Source organism: Pseudorca crassidens, chromosome 1, assembly GCF_039906515.1.
Source record: "Pseudorca crassidens isolate mPseCra1 chromosome 1, mPseCra1.hap1, whole genome shotgun sequence".
NCBI lineage: Eukaryota > Metazoa > Chordata > Mammalia > Artiodactyla > Delphinidae > Pseudorca > Pseudorca crassidens.
Window position 1 is genome coordinate 87060741 of NC_090296.1, and position 17851 is coordinate 87078591.

Here is a 17851-nt window from a genome sequence, read left to right on the forward strand (position 1 = left end):
CTTCTGCATATAACATTGTTGTCTTCTTTTAACTCTCCTTCCCTTAGGCTTCCATGGCGTTATACTCTCCTAGTCCTCTTCTTGGAATATTCCTTTACAATCTCCTTTATAAAACTTCTTCCTCTTCTAACGCCATTAAACCACTTTTACAAACTACCTAATGGAAGAATTATAAGCTTTAGAGTCAGATGGATCTGATTCACACTCCAGCTCCACCTCTTACCAATTACTGTAACCTCAGGTTTAAAACCTCTCTTAGTCTCAGTTTTCTCACCAATAAAATGGAAATAAGGATATCTACTTCAGAGTGCTATCATGAAAACAAAATGTATATATAAAGTCATTCTATATTTTTTCCTCTCTCTTGCTTCCATATTTAACTGGTCCCAAGGTCCTCTCTATTCTACTATTCATCTCTCAAATTCATCCCCTCACCTCCATCCCCACTACTAATGACCCCACTTCCTGGTTAAAGACTGCATTTGCCAGGCAGCAGAATAGAAAATGGGCAAGGAAAGGAATGATGAACAAAGGCACAAATTTTTCAAACATTCAGCTGATCCTTTAAAAAAAGCAAATCTGATCATATTACTCCCTTGCCTAAAATTCTTCAGCTGTTCAGCATGATGTAAAAGGCCTTTCAGAATCTAGTCCCGACTTTGCAGCCATTCCCTCATACCTTCTCTGTATTCTAGCCATACCAAACAACTTGCAATTAATGTGGGAAATAGCTAACATAAACCTACAATGTGAATCCACAATCCTAAATTTTCTACCCACTTCTGAACTCCTTCTGATTATGAAAACCAATTAGTTTATATAGACACAAGTTTAATACAGAGATACAAGCAGTACCACGGAGGTTACAAAACAGAACATCTGCAGTAACATTAACAGTGACTAGCCTAAAACAAAGAATTAAATTCATGAGAATAAGACTTTACAAATACATTTATAATTATAAAAGTATCATCATTAAAACTAGAAGAAAGATAATTAATACTTCCAGAAGATGTGGAGCTACTAGTTACCCAAGATTAACACAAAATAAAACTTACTTTCCAGACTAAACTGCAAAGACTCTTCACTCGCCTCAGTCTCAGGACTGACCAATTTCATTCTCAGACACAATTGATCACCCATTTCTGGGGCAGCCCCAGAATCTCCTTTTTCATTCCCAAGCATGGGGTCATTGGTCTCCACCATGCTTTCAGACATGACATCACTGGTTGCTATGGTGCTTTCGGGATAGTTGTTAATACCTGAAAGAAGGGAGGCAGGGGGAAGGAAGGAAGAAAGAACACTAAAATACAAATATGAAAAATAACAATTCAAGGTCATCAATTTGCCTGTTTGGCTCCATAGCTCTGCAGGATTGAAGAGGATTCCTAGGATAGATCCTGTCACAAGTATCAACAACTACGCACTAATATTGACACCTGGTCTTAAGAAGAGCAACAGGATTCAGTTCCACTTCTGCATCTGGACAAAGGATGCTGCATGAGCCCTCAGCCAACCCACATCTGCCAGCATCAAGCATAGGTAGCAGGAGACTCCAGACGGCATGATTGTTACCTCCCAGCACTGACTAGAGAAAACAAATAGGTTAATGTAGAAGACTACCAGCTGCTTCAGGGAAGGAGGATCTAAATTTTCTTCCCCTGTCAAGCAGCAGACTGATTAGCCAAGGTCCTGAATAAACAGTACTTCTACCCTACCTGCTACCTCTTCCTCATAAAACAGCTCTATATCATTGCTTAGCACTCAGAGTCTATGGCCTTGCAAGTAACAGAATAAAATCTTTATAAATATTCTTTCTTCCTTCCTTCCATCCTTTCTTTCCTTCCTCTCATCACTGCTCAACATCTCCTGGGAGTAAACTCACGGAATCAGACACCACAACCTTATTCTTCCTAAGACAAAAATCAATCTTATCAGGCAGGCCCAACTCCTGAGATATAAAAGAATCACTGGCATAAAGAATGATATCTCAAATTCTGCTTTAAACATCATTACATTTTAATCACTCACCAATAGGAGTACTGTGTCTCTTGGGCTCCAATTTTAGATGCCCAATAAGAGGTGGAGTTGCACCAGTCAATGGTGGAATAACATCACCTTCTTTAGGCAAGGTAAAATGAAATGGAGTTTCTGGAGAAAACAAAAAACAAAACAAAACAATGATAAACAAAAAGGAAACCAAAACAGAAGTATAAAAAAAGCAAAAGTGAGGAGAACTGCAAGAAATATCTCAATTATTCTTTTCCTTTGCTCTCAAATTCTGCCTCATTCCCAACCCCCCTCACCAGGCCTCTCAACCAATTTCCTACTATTTTCTCTGCTCTCTGTACAACCATCAACAGGACTGACACAAAGTAGACAACCAGGGGCCAGGCAAACAGAGGAAGCCCAAAAGTTTAGAGGCCTGAGGAACATGGGGTCAAAAGGAACAGAGAAACATCTGAGCCTCAAGACAGTAAGTACATATGGGGATACTCAGTGATACAAAGTTGGATAGTTTCAAATCTAGACGTTTTAATTTTGTGTAATGCTAACCCAAGGAGTTAATTTATAAGCTTTAGCAATCTGTAGGATTCTCTATGTTAAAATCTGATGTTAATACTTAAAATTTACAGTCTACTCAAAGAGGTGACAAAGGATTTCATGGGCTAAAGCAGGGGTCCCCAACCACTGGGCCTGCTAGGAACCGGGCCGCACAGCAGGAGGTGAGCAGCGGCAAGCGAGGCTTCATCTGCTGCTGCCCGCTCCCCATCGCCTGCGTTACCGCTTGAACTATCCACCCCCCAACCTCCGCCTTCCGCCCCACCCCCCACCCCATCTGTGGAAAAACTGTCTTCCAAAAAACCGGTCCCTAGTGCCAAAAAGGCTGGGGACCACTGGGCTAAAGGACTTCAAAATACTCATTGGTTCTAACAGAAATCATCTGGGTTTCACAGTTCAGCAGTACTGACCAGCATTTCACTCTAGGCCACAGCGGTAGTGTTCATATCTAAATCTCTGTGCAATGGTAAATCTCATCACATATATGAGCATCTCCACTGTACACATTTTGGTTAGTCATTATTAAATTAAACATTTGTCAAGAAACAAAACTTTACTTTTTAACTAGGTCTCAGTTCCAATTTCTAATCAGAATTAGCAAATTGCCAAAATCACATTTTCTGATTTCCTAATTATCTCTTTTAATAAAACGACTAAGTTGGGGAGAATAAAAGAATTACTCCAGATTGCTGTTCTTAAACCTGACAGATGAAAATTTGTACTTACTTTCCTGAAATGGCTCAAAATAACTATAATCTGGCATACCCAGTCACTATTCCTTGTGAAAACAGTTTGTCTAATGTGCTTCCCAATATCGTCAAGCAATTCTCCAATTCCCAGCACACACTTAGCGGGTGTCCTATGAAGTTAACTCAATTCTGACACTATCTACCCAGAGGTAGCATCAGATCCCACAAGTTAAAGGCTCAGTCCCACAAGACTGCCCTCACTTAAGACATCAGTCAGAGTCCGGGCTGTTACCTGTGCTTCTAAGCAACTGGCTCTACACTGCAGGTTCCCATGACACTTTCCTCACGTTCCATTAATTAGCTAGAGCTACTTATAGTACTCAGAGAAACATTTGCTTACGTTTACCAGTTTATTATAAAGGACACAGATGAACAGCTATATGAAGAGGTACATAGGGTGAGGTCCAGAGGGTTCTGATAGCAGGAACTTCTGTCTCCCTTAGAACTGGGATTAGATACCCTCCTGGCTCATTTATCAACCAGGAAACATCAAATTTTGTTGTTCAAGAGTTTTTATAGAGCTTTAATCCCCACCCCCACCATCGAGGAGGTTGGTAGGTGGGGCCGGAAGTTCCAACCCTCCAATCACTTTGTCTTTCTGGTGAACAGCCCCATCCCTGAGGCTATGTAGGGAAGATCCCACCCTAAATCACCTCAATAGCATTACTCAGGTGTGACAGAAAGGGCTTAAGCTTATTCCTATCACTTAGGAAATTACAAGGGTTTTAGGAGCTCGGTGCCAGGAACTGGATGAAGACCAAATATATTTCTTATTATACCACATTTTTCTTCTTTCATCTCTTCCCATTCCACTTCCACCCTTCATTATCTTTAATATCAAGCACACCTTGATATTTTTTCTTCAAAATCACAAAACAACAACAAAAAACATCTCTTATATCTACATGAAAGAAAATGAATTAGCAACTTGAAGGGATGAAAAGAGAAAATGAATGGACTTTAGAAATAAAGGATGAAAAGTACACATGCACTGCTAAAGAAACTGTGAAAAGCAGAAGTGGAGAATCTCAACGTCATTATCTGAATGGCAAAGAATTCCACCATAGTTATAGCAAAAAGAAATGAGTTGATAGCTAAGCATTCATTCTCTGGCAACTCCTTAAAAAGCAAGTCCTTTAAGTTAATAAAGAACTTAAAAAATATACAGAAACTAAAATTAAAAAAAAAAACCACCTCACAAAGCATCATACGTTCCAAAGATATATTTTATAGAATTTTCATTCCTGGAACAACCACCTATTCTGCTCTCTTGACAGGAACCATCCCTCACATTATGATCGACCATTCAGACTTTTGAAAATCTGTATAAAATCTCTAAGTACATCCTTCTACGTGACAAACCATAATACGCAAATGTAAGATGCAAGCGTTAATTACAGAAGACTATTTATGAAAAGTTATCTTAGCGCCACTGATCTAACACATCACTAAAACCTAATGGAAAATTGGCTCTTATACAGGCAGCACTGCCACTACCCTTATCTGGTCTTCAATGCCTCATTCCTGGACTATTACAACAACCTATCAATTACCTTGTCTGCCTGAAGTCTCCCCCTTTCCCCAACCCACGATTCTTTCTGTATAGCAACCAAAGCAACCTTCCTGTAAAACATGACTTAGATCGACAACAGTATTTAGATGTAATGAAATTATAAAAATCTTCAATAATATAGAATATTAGGTCATTCAGACAGTTCTTTACCATAACTCAACAGAATCAGAGAAACTATATCATACAGTTTTATAGTAGGAAAAAGCATAGACTTGGGAATCAGGAGACCTAAGTTCTAGTTCCACTTCAATCATTAACTAGCCACATGACTTTAGGAAGAAGAGACTGAACTCAATATCGGCTAACTTCCTTTTCAGCTCTAACATTTCTCATTCTGAAGAGGAAAAAAAATATTCATGAATATAAAGCCTAATGAACAGGGGAAATTTTGAGATTAAAAAAAGTACTACTAATAATCACTCCTAAACAAGAAGTATAAACGGGACTGTTCCAGGAACGCCGAAAGGTATGATCACCCATACTGATAGCGATGGTGTTACCTAAATACTGTTTCTCATTTCCATATCCTTAGAAGCTTGCTTTCTTAAGTCTGTATTTTGTTTTTATTCTTTTGTTTTTGGAGTTTGCTTTGTTTACTTATCAATTGATTTATGGCTGCACTGGGTCTTTGTTGCCGTGCATGGGCTTTCTCTAGTTGTGGCAAATGAGGGCTACCCTTTATTGCAGTGTGCGGGCTTCCCATTGCCATGGCTTCTCTTGTTGCAGAGCATGGGCTCTAGGCACACGGGCTTCAGTAGTTGTGGCTCACAGGCTCTAGAGCGCAGACTCAGTAGTTGTGGCACACGGGCTTAGTTGCTCTGCAGCATGTGGGATCTTCCTGGACCAGGGCTCGAACCCGTGTCCCCTGCATTGGCAGGTGGATTCTTAGCCACTGCACCACCAGGGAAGTTCCTGTTTTGTTTTTAAATTATACTAACTTTGGACATTCAGAAAGTTTGAATTCTTTTCAGCTAATGTCATACATGACATTCTAGAAATATTTCAGAAAGTAATCTATATTCTCATTCTTGACTTTATAAAGAACACAAGCTAACACCTTTCCCAGTTTAAGGTTTAAGATGTATATATGTTGAACCAAATTTAGAAAGTTTACTTAATGCCCATAAGGAAGAAACAATCCAGAGAGTTTTGAATATGATTTAACTGTGTAAGGTAATCAGAAAAGATCCCTGTACTACAAAGCCACTCTCAAAGTATAAAAATATGGAACAAGGTTTGAACCTAAGTAGAAAATACCAGATTGGTACAATTTCTAAATACTTAGAAAATTCATGTTGATTACTCCTGAGTTATAAAGCTGATAAAAACCTCAACTGCTCTCTGATTCTATAAATAATTACAGCTACAAAAGAAAAATACAACCCCAAATTTTAAATATCCCAACTATTATTGGTTGCTCATAAACATAAATCCAAGTTAATTTTCAGCCCTGATGTAATAAGCATGTGGTTCTCTCCTACCTTCCATTCCAAATTATAATTTGGTTGGAAACACAGAACAATTTGTAATCACACTTACCACTAGAGCTTTCACAGAAGCTTTGTGAGGCATGGGCAGAGGCTTTCTCCAGTGGCTGGGCCCCTACACCTGAGTCCAGCTGCTTTGTATTAGCCATTTTTGAGTCTTCCCTTAACGTGCTAACTGTTGTCTCTTTTGGTTGGGTCTGCTGCATTTCCTGGCCAGGTCCTGGAGCATCATCTGTTCTCACTAAAGTCAAGGGAGGCTGTGAAGAGTCTGCCTCTACAGGTTCTTTTTCTGCAGTCACTGATTTCAGATCTCCTTCATATTCTGCACTCTTTTCTTCTTGGGTATCCGCTCTATTCTCAACACATGGTTCTATTTCTGGAGCATCATCCTCCCACAGCTGAGAATCTGAGCATTTTTCCACTACCTCTAAAGGTTCAGAAGAAACATCAACTCTGGGAGATGGTTCCTTCACATCTACAATGACAACACTCGAGTCCTCTGAAGTAGCTTCTTCCCATGCTTCCTGATCCTTATGTTCCAATTCTTGGTCAAGTACTGGAAGCTTTTGGGGGGAATCAATACTAATCACACTGGTTTCAACTTCCATAGCTTCCTGGCATTCTTGTTTGGGGACTTCCTTTGGAAGACCCAGCCCCTGGGACTGAGTTTCAGTCAGAGAAAGGTGCAATGCAACACTCTCCATATTTTCTTCTTTGGGCTCCTCTCCTTGACTTTCACAAGGAGTCTCAGGGATTTCTTCCACCTCAGACCCTGAAGACCCCTCCTCTGGATGATGTTCTTTAAGTTCTATAGCTTCCTCCTGATCTAACACACTAGAGAGTGCCTCAGATCGAGTAGCTGGAGAGGGAACTGCCTGACTACCTGAATCGCAAGTGAGATCAATACAAACGTCTTCCGCCACAGTTTCTTCTCTGCCTTTGCAACCATCAGCTAAAATACTAATGTCGTCTCTGCTTTCTGTGTTAACCCTCTTTGTTTTATCATCATTCTGATTCAGTTCTACTTGGCCATCTTGTGCTGGATTAATCAGGATACTATCATTTTCAGCAAGAACAAGTTTAGAATTGAGAACTGGAGACATGGGTTCAGTATCCTCAATCTGTGTGCTTTCTCCATCTTCATCAATCCTGTGAGAACTCAAGCTTTCTATCTTTGGGGACTGACTATACTCACTTGTAGAAAGCATCAACTTACAAGAATCCCCTGTCAAAGAAAGCCCAAGATCCTCAGAGGAATTCTTTGGTTCAGTCTCTGAAGTTTTAGAATACTCAACAGTCAAAGATGAACTATGCAAACCTCTATCCTTCTTCTCATCATTTGATCGTTCTTCCAAACTTGGAGATGGAATGAAAATGTCCTAGGGAAGAACAAAAAGACACAAATAATCATTTTGTCATAATCGTATTTCTTTTATATCTAATCCTTCAATTCTAAAATTTCTAAATCAACTACGCAAGAATTTTAAAACTCTAGGGCCATAATCACCAGTCTGTTCATCAACACAAGTCACTGTTTAATGATCTTCTTGTGAATCACTGATCTAGAATAAGCACAATCCAAACAAAAACCTAAAGGTATTAACTTAGGTAGGAAGACACTTAAATTTAACTGTATACCACTACTAAAATCATGTCATACACTGTATCATGGGCCCTCAATTATACAGGAATCACGTGAACATATGCCTATCAATTATACAGGAATCACGTGAACATATGCCTACACAGTCCACTTCGGTTCTCACAAAGTGGGAATATATACAGGCATAACTCAGAGATACTGCAGGTTCAGTTCCAGACCACCACAATACAGCAAGTCACACAAATTTTTAGGTTTCCCAGTGTACATAGAAGTTACGTTTACATTATAGTCTATTAAGTGTGCAATAGCATTATGTCTTTAAAAGATGTACATACCTTAATTAAAAAATACTTCATTGCTAAAAAAAATGCTAAATGTCATCCGACAATGATGGATTGCCACAAACCTTCTATTTGTAAAAAATAAATTATCTGCAAAGCACAATAAAGCAAAGTGCAATAAAATGAGGTATGCCTGTCCTTATTTCACATCCCACTATTTCAAAATATGCTAGCATTCATAAAGATGTAAAATTCAAAGTTTACAATAATATTAGTCAACAGATACCACTACATGCCAACAAGGAAGGCTGAAGGTAGTAAGAATACATCCTGTTGGTGAGGATGTGAAACTGTCATACACTGCTGGTGGCAATGCAAAAGCTAGAGCCACTTTGGAAAACAGTTTGGTACTATCTTCTAAAGTTAAACATACATTAATATTACCATATGACTCAGAAATTGTACTTGTAGGTAATTAACCCAAGAGAAATAAAATCATATGTCCACACAAAGATGTAGTATGCAAATGTTCACAACAGTATTATTCATAATAGCCCAAAACTAGAAGCAACCCAAATGTTCATCAATTGGTGAATAAATAAATTGTGGATATCTATATTACAGAATACTACTCAACAATAAAAAGGATTAAAATATTAAAACTTGCCAGAATATGAACGAATCTCAAAAATATGCTAGGCTAAAGAACTCAAACACAAAACACCATATACTTTTGATTCCAATCATATGAAATTTTTTTTAAAATTTTTGGCTGTGTTGGGTCTTCGTTGCTACACACAGGCTTTCTCTAGTTGCAGTGAGCGGGGGCTACTCTTCATTGTGGTGCGCGGGCTTCTCATTTCAGTGGCTTCTCTTGTTGCGGAGCACGGGCTCTAGGCACGCGGGCTTCAGTAGTTGTGGCTTGCGGGCTCTAAAGCGCAGGCTCAGTAGCTGTGGCACATGGGCTTAGTTGCTCTGCAGCATGTGGGATCTTCCTGGACCAGGGATCGAACCTGTGTCCCTGCATTGGCAGGCAGATTCTTATCCACTGTGCCACCAGGGAAAACCTATATGAAATTCTTGAAAAAATAAAACTATAGTGACAGAAGGCAGATGAATGCTTGCCTAGGGTAGAAGAGTGGATGGGGGCAAAGGATCATGAAGAAACTTTTTAGGGTGAGGAAACTGTTCTGTACTTTGATGGTGATGGTGGTTATACATTTGTATACAACTACCAAAACTGATCAAACTATACATTTAAAATGGTGTTATTTTATGTAAATAATACCTTAAAAAAAAGAAAATAACCCAAAGCTAAAATATGTTTTTATGTAAGAATTTAATTTGTTATTTTGCCTAACATAAATGCTGTAACGCTCTAGACATAGCTGGTAAGGCATTCATTTCCTATTTTTAAGGGAATGAGGAATCAAAATAGGTTGCCAAACATTCTGTATATTCTATAACTTCTGGTATTTCAATGTCTGGTGTTACTGTTTACACTTTTAGATTATAAAAATAGTCTTAAATTTCAATCTGCTCATATACTCTGAGGCATGACTGAGTATAAATTGGTTCAACACTTCTAATGGCAATTTGGCAATACACGACAACAGCCTTGAAATTTTATATACCCTTTAGTCCAATAATTCCAGTTCCAGGAAATTATTTGATGAAAATACACTGGGATTTAGCTACAGTGCTTGCTGTTCAGTACTAAAATTATTATTTGGAAAAGGAAATAATATAAAATATCTTAAATATCCACTGATAGGAGATTCATTTAAAAATTATGATACACCTACATGATGGAATACTTTGTAATTACACAAAATTGTAGATGAGTATTTTAAAATATAGAAAAACATTCAGGCTATGCATTAAATAGAAAAGTTTTTAGTTAAAAAAGTATATGAATATATATTTTATTGTGGTCTATACATTTTTATATAATTTTCATTTTTTTAAGTTAATAAATATATACTATTAAAAAGTTATGAAAAACAAAACAAAAAAGTTATGAGCAGTTACTTGAGACAGGATAATTGATGATCTTATTTTCACTTATCTGTATATTATACACACTCTACAAGAAAAATGTATTTACTTTTCTTGTAAAAAATAAGTCATTTTACAAAGGCTTATAGTTAAGACATTGCTAATAAAATTATAAATACCTTTTTAAAAGTCAAACTCATAAAATAACCACTTTAAAGTGAATATTTACAATGTGCAACCACCACCTCTATCTACTGAAATGAAAATGAAAACATTTTCATCACTTCAAAAGGAAACCTCAGGGACTTCCCTGGTGGCACAGTGGTTAAGAATCCGCCTGCCAATGCAGGGGACACGGGTTCGAGCCCTGGCCGGGGAAGATCCCACATGCCGCGGAGCAGCTAAGTCCGTGTGCCACAACTACTGAGCCTGCACTCTAGAGCCCGTGAGCCACAACTACTGAGTCCGCGTGCCACAATTACTGAAGCCCGTGTGCCTAGAGCCCATGCTCTGCAACAAGAGAAGCCACTGCAATGAGAAGCCCACACACCACAACAAAGTGTAGCCCCCGCTTGCCACAACTAGAGAAAGCCCGTGCGCAGCAACGAAGACCCAAAGCAGCCAAAAAAAAATAAATTAAATAAATTTAAAAAAAAAAAAAGGAAAGGAAACCTCATATTCATTAAGCAGTTGTCCACATTCTGAATATGTTTTAAGTGTTATCAAAGTAAATACTTACGTAATATCTTTTACAGAATTTTTTCAATATATGTGTAATTTCAGTCAGCAAAGTAAAACTTCAGGGGCTAACCAGCCTATCAATAAGCTGTACTTCTTAAGACTGCCTGGATCTAGCCTCCGAGTGTCTGGCCCCTAATAATCCACAGCGCTGAGGCTCCCTGAAGGCCTAGTTAGAATAACGAAGTTAAGTGAAAAAACCACCTCAGGGCTCTGGATAAAGACTGATGAAGAACTGTCAGGACTTTGTTCAATGAGTCAACCAGTCTAGATTCAACAGACATAAATCCATAGTATCCAACCAGTCAAAAACTGGTCTCACACACACAGAGTTTAGGAGCCACACAAACAATCATCTATACTCTGACTTGTCATCCCCAAATTAATATGTATATCAAGAATGAGAAAGTGTTAAATATCAAACTATTTTCTACTAATCCTCTCCTCAGCCCTCACATCCTGGTGAAGGGTCGAAGAGGCTATGAAATTAACAAATCTATTAGGGAAAAAAAGAAAGAAATACATGGGGCTTCCCTGGTGGCACAGTGGTTAAGAATCCGCCTGCCAATGCAGAGGACACGTGTTCAAGCCCTGGTCCAGGAAAATCTCACATGCCGCGGAGCAACTAAACCCGTGTGCCACAACTACTGAGCCTGTGCTCTAGAGCCCACGAGCCACAACTACTGAGCCCACGTGCCTAGAGCCCATGCTGCGCAACAAGAGAAGCCACCACTCCCACTCGCCGCAACCAGAGAAAGGCCGCGTGCAGCAACAAAGACCCAACACAAACAAAAATTAATAAATAGATATTACAACATCAAAATTAGGTTCACTTGGACTTCCATAACCCATCTACAGAAGAAATAACAGATGTGCAAAGGTGAGTCATTAAGACTAACATGTGGGCTTCCCTGGTGGCGCAGTGGTTGAGAGTCCGCCTGCCGATACAGGGGACACGGGTTCGTGCCCCGGTCCAGGAAGATCCCACGTGCCGCGGAGCGGCTGGGCCCGTGAGCCATGGCCACTGAGCCTGCACGTCCAGAGCCTGTGCTCCACAACGGGAAAGGCCACAACAGTGAGAGGCCCGCGTACCACAAGAAAAAAAAAAAAAAAAGACTAACATGTAAGGAGTTTGATACATAATGAAAAAAGTATGGAACTTCCAAATAAAAACAGTGGATTTAATACACACATTTTAACTCTCTTCCAAAATCTCACTAAGCAATGGTAAAGGGATTTTTTTTTTTAAATGCATTTTCAAGAAAAAGAGAACAGGGATTTCCCTGGTGGCCAGTGGTTAAGAATCCGCCTGCCAATGCAGGGGACATGGGTTCGAGCCCTGGTCCAGGAAGATCCCACATGCTGCGCAGCAACTAAGCCCATACACCACAACTACTGAGCCTGTGCTCTAGAGCCCGTGAGCCACAACTACTGAAGCCCGTGAGCCTAGAGCCCGTGCTCTGCAACAAGAGAATCCACCGCAATGAGAAGCTCGCGCACCGCGAAGAGTAGCCCCTGCTCACCGCAACTAGAGAAAGCCCGCACGCAGCAACTAAGACCCAATGCAGCCATAAATAAATAAATAAATAAATTTATTTAAAAAAAAAAAAAAGAAAGAAAAAGAGAACAAAGAACAGATAACCACAATAAAATTTTGCAAGAGTGGTCATCCATCTAGCAGACTAGTGAAAACTGAATTCCTAAGACAGCAGTGGAGAAAGCTAAGAAGTAACCCAAATTATACCTCAGAACTACCATGTCCCAAAAAAGATTCAGGACTTGGCAGTAGCCCAGGTAACTCTGGAAGTGGTGATGAGGGTAGTGCTAAAAACAGGAGGAACACTGGCTGGAAATCTATTTAAGAAGCAGTTTAATCCCCAGATTCGCTCTTCCTGACCCTCCTCTGCCCTGGAGAGGGTAAAACAGAGCATCCCTGAACTGGAGGAAAAGAGGCACAGTTATCAGAAAGTACCAGACTGAAAACAGGGAGATTAAATGAAAATTTACATATTCAATGGAACCTGCACCTGCCTCTCAACACCCCCAGTCCTCTTCCATCATAGACTTCTAAAGCAATGGCAGACAGGAGGGAACGTGAACAAGACAAGATAAATCAAGATACTGACATTAGGGGACCCCAAAAATGGCCCTGCATATCACACTACAGTAAATTCCAGACACATGAAGCACTAACCACCAATTCAGAACTTCTAATCAGTTTTCTGGGATTTCACTCTTAAAGCAGTCAGAAAATCAAGGATTATTATCAGACTCTTGAGGAAAGCCTCTTTAAAAGTCAAACATCAAAACTACAAAACTAACTAAAATCTATTTGAAGAAATAGTGACTATTGCAGGGAGAAAACTTCTCAGAAACTATTACTAATATCATTAAGGAGATAAGATAGTATACCCATGAAATGACAAAATGCTATTTTTTTTTAAAAAGGGAGAACATTCAAGGAAAAAAAAGAGTATAGAAATGAAAAATCCAAGAGTAGAAATTAATGTCTCAGAGAAAGTTAAAAAATGGTTGAACCTGGCAGTTGCACTCCTAATTATACACAAGAAAAATAAAAATACACATCCGCGCAAAAGCTTGCGCACAAATGTACACAGCATTATTTATAATAGCCAAGAAGGGGAAACAACCCAAATGTCCATCAACTGATAAATGGATGAATAAAACGCGGTATGTACATACACAGTATTATTCAGAATAAAAAGGAATGAAGTTCTGATACATGTCAGAACGTGGATGAACTGTGAAAACATTACAGTAAAGAAAACAGTCACCAAAGACTACATATTGTACAATTCCACTTATGTGAAATGCCCAGAACAGGCAAATCCATAGAGACACAAAGTAGACTAGTGATTGACTAGGGCTGGGGGTGGGGGAAATGGGAGTGACTGTTAATAAGCATGGGGTCTTTTGTTGGGGGTGGAGGGGGAGCGTGATGAAAATGTTCTAAAATTAGACTCTGGGGCTTCCCTGGTGGCGCAGTGGTTGAGAGTCCGCCTGCCGATGCAGGGGACACGGGTTCGTGCCCCGGTCCGGGAAGATCCCACATGCCACGGAGCGGCTGGGCCCGTGAGCCATGGCCGCTGAGCCTGCGCGTCCGGAGCCTGTGCTCCGCAACCGGAGAGGCCACAACAGTGAGAGGCCCGCATACCGCAAAAAAAAAAAAAAAATTTAGACTCTGGTGAATAACTATACAACTTTGTGAATATACTAAAAGCCACTAGATTATACACTTTAAAAGGGTGAACAACACGATGCGTGAATTATATCTCAATAAAGTGAGGGTTTTTTTAAGTTTTAAAAAAAAATAGTTGAGGAAATCATCCAGAAAGTTAAACAAAAGGAGGGAGAGATGGAAAGTAGAACACAAAATAATAAAATTACAAAACTATTCTAGGAATATGAATATCCGAACAATAGGTACTCCATTAAGGAAAAAAAAGAACAAAGGGGAAGAAATTAAATAATTAAATGTCCCTGAACTGAAGGGCTTGAGTTTCTAGATTGAGAGGGCTTACCAACACAATGAAGGAAACAGACCTATGCCAAGGGTCTGGAAGTTTCAGAACACTGGGGATAAAAAGAAAAATCTACAAGATTCCAGTAAGGAAAAAAAACAGCTCACATATTAAAGATCAAAATCAAACTGGCCACACTTCTCAACAGCAACACTGGAAGTCTGAAGACGGTAGAGCGATGCTTTCAAAAGTTTAAAGGAAAATTATTTCCAACCTAAAATTCTATACTCCTACAAACTATGAATCATGTATGAGGGTAGAAAGTATGCTACTGAAGAATGTCCTCCATCAAAATGAGGGAGTAAACCAAGCAAGAAGACACGGAGCCCAAGAGGAATCCAACACAAAGACAGGTAAGGACAATCTCCAAAGACAATGAAAGGGAGGTGACAGTTATATACCAGGAATAGAAGGCAATAGCACAGATTAGAACTCAGGAGGCTCCAAAAGTGGTTTCTCCAAAATGAAAAAGTTTGAGGCCCCTGAACATCTTGAAAGGAGATATTGACAACCGGTGGAGAGCCTAGGGTTGATTTAGTGAGAAGTTCATGCATTAAGGCAGAATAATGACTAATGCCCCCTTTCAATTTCAAAGCAACACTTTTAAGAAGTTAAAGACACAGTACAAATTATACTCCAATAAAGATGTTAAAAAAAAAAAGACATAGTACAAAATTCAAACATAAAAAGTACATCAAGATGTTAGATGACCCTGGAAATGTTCTAAAACTAGATTCTGATAACAGCTGCACAATTCTGTAAATTTACTAAAATATCACTAAACTATACACTTAAAATGGGTGAGTTTTATGGTTTCTAAATTATACCTCAATACAGTTGTTTAAAAAAAAAAAGATGTTAGAAGGAAAAAACTTTTTCTATGATACTCACATGAGAAAACTCAGGCTGGGATGGAACAGGAAGTGACCCAGGAGTGAAGACTGGTGTGCTCTGAGATACCGGTGTTGAGGCTTGTGGTGATATAGTGGGCTCAGGTGGGAGAGGAGGGTTTTCTATCCCTACCGGTTCATCACCTTTGAGTTTCTTCTGAAAAGACTCTCCTCCTTCAGATAACACTGACATATCCATTGGCTCATCTAGTTTAAAACAGGAAACACAAATTGAGAAATAAGAACTCATCAATACTATTCATGTTCCAATACCGCTAATAACAATTATATTCAGATATTTTCATCCCTAAAAAAAACAGTGACAAAAAAAAAAAAAAAAACAGTGACAATTTTCAGAAAAGCTGATAGGTTAATAGAAGATTAAGTCCTGGAAATCTAGCAACACTTTATTCCCCTGGGGGAGGGAAGTCCACACTCCTAAAATACTCAGATATAGATTAAAATAGGGTTCATCTAGGGATACCCATCCATCCATATGATAGTAAATTAACTAGGTTCCTCTCAGACCCTTTCCTGATTATAGCTCAGTTTTCACATTTGCATAGGAACGCCCAGATTAATGGCACCTAATTTAACCACAGGCCTTGAAAGGCAGTGAACTTGTTCATCACTCTAAGTAAATATCTACATATTTATGAACTCATTTTATTTGCATTAACTGCTAAGTGCAGAGAGGTGGATGCCAGGACAAATAGAGAAGAAGGAAAAAAAAAATCTATCAGTGACAAGCAGCAATGATTTATCAAAGAACAGAGTACAGGACACTAATCCTGAGACAAATTGCTCAGGAGGGAAACAAAAACACAAACAAAATACAAAACACTGCTTTTCGTATAGTATCCTACCCACCTGTAGGCTAACAGGATCTTCCTCAGAGCCAGCCTAGCTTGCTAGGTATTTGATTCATCAACCCCTTTTCCCCTATCTTACAGCTTGACCCCAAACAGGCTTCCATTAGACCACTCTCACAAAGTACCTATGCCATTTAGTTTTTCCCTATAATCCACATTCATGCTACCAGGTACCCGCCCCACCTCCACCTCAATACCTACCCCTGCTGCTTAGCTTGGCCTCAAACGCACACTCCACTCTAATGCTATGTTCGGGAACTGATGCTATAGGCCTTTATTTCCCTACCACAGCTGTGTTAAGTATTTTCATTACACCTTTTGACCTTTATTGCCGTGACAAAGCACTTCTTAAGGCCTGTTCTAAGCACTACATATAAAAAGGCTTTAGGTTAATATTCTTAGACAACAACAGCAAAATACAAAAAACCATACACAGTTGCACAGTTATGCACATATTAAGCAAATGCATTAAATCTAAAATTAACAAAGGAAAATACAATGTTACATAAAAAAAAGAACACTGAATCATATACATAACATGATCCCACTTGTGTAAACATACTTCTTTATATTTATGCATAGAAAACACTCTGAAAGGAAACACATATCCAAATACTAATTATATCTGGACTGTGGTATCACAGGTGATTTTTATTTTCTTCTCATTACTTTCCCATATGCTTTCCAAACTTTCCACAGTAAGTACTAATTATGTTTACAGTCAGGGAGAGAGCATTTTTAATATAATTACTTTTATATATCTTCAGTGTTCACACTACAGATAGAAAAAATGGTTCTAAGAATAAGCCAAACTTAACTTGCATTAACAGCCTTTTTTGTAGAATGGATTCACTTTTATTTTTCACTGAAGATATCACTAATCATGTTATGCTTAGAATGATATTAGTCCATCTGGATACCTACATTGATTTCAAGAGAAAATAGCCAGACACAAACTCTGTGACAGAAGAAAGTCTAAGATTAAATTTTGTCATGGGTAAATGAAAACCCATGAGCACAGGCTCTGGAGGCAGCTGCCCAAGTTCAAATCCTGCCTCTGTGGACTTAGTTGTGAAATCTCTCTGTGCCTCCATTTTCTCATCTGTAAAATGGGGATAAAAATAACACCTACTTCTTAGGAATGTTGTGAGGATTTAAAAAACAAACAAACAAAAAAAGAAACAAACAGAAGAACCCAGAATGAAAGAGAAGCAAAAAGAACAGTGCCTGGCATAAAATAAGTGTTCAATAAATATTAGCTATTGTACCATTACTGATATATGAAAGAATGAAAAGGAAAAAAATCATGGAATTTATTGGAAAAGGCTTTGTAGAAGTAGGAAAAATTTAGAAATATCTTGAATGACTGGATAGGAGACTAGAAGAGAGCAAAAGAGGTTTAGATAATGACATAAATTAAGTAAAAAGAAAAACTTTCTTGTGTATAAAGTAATATAAAATCACTAGGTCCTCAAAGGAGGAAGGGAATTAAGCCAAAATTTCTACCACCTGCTCCTAATGACTCTTTGGCTAAAACTGCTTTGATAATAGCAGAA

At 38.8% G+C, this 17851-nt stretch overlaps 1 protein-coding gene across 9 annotated transcripts in view; it reads right to left on the reverse strand.

The window, feature by feature from the left end:
- Window positions 1–17851, reverse strand: part of TP53BP1 (tumor protein p53 binding protein 1) — a 70850-nt gene that overhangs the window by 37622 nt on the left and 15377 nt on the right. For 5 of the 9 annotated variants that reach the window (XM_067744985.1, XM_067744989.1, XM_067745005.1 and 2 more), the window contains exons 11-14: window positions 15425–15630; window positions 6424–7750; window positions 2032–2151; window positions 1059–1262 (exon numbers count right to left, since the gene is read on the reverse strand). In XM_067744985.1, coding sequence (XP_067601086.1) covers window positions 1059–1262; window positions 2032–2151; window positions 6424–7750; window positions 15425–15630 — 1857 coding nt within the window. The remainder of the gene's footprint in view (window positions 1–1058; window positions 1263–2031; window positions 2152–6423; window positions 7751–15424; window positions 15631–17851) is intronic. The other 4 variants (XM_067745043.1, XM_067745033.1, XM_067744996.1 and 1 more) reach the window with 3 other exon arrangements.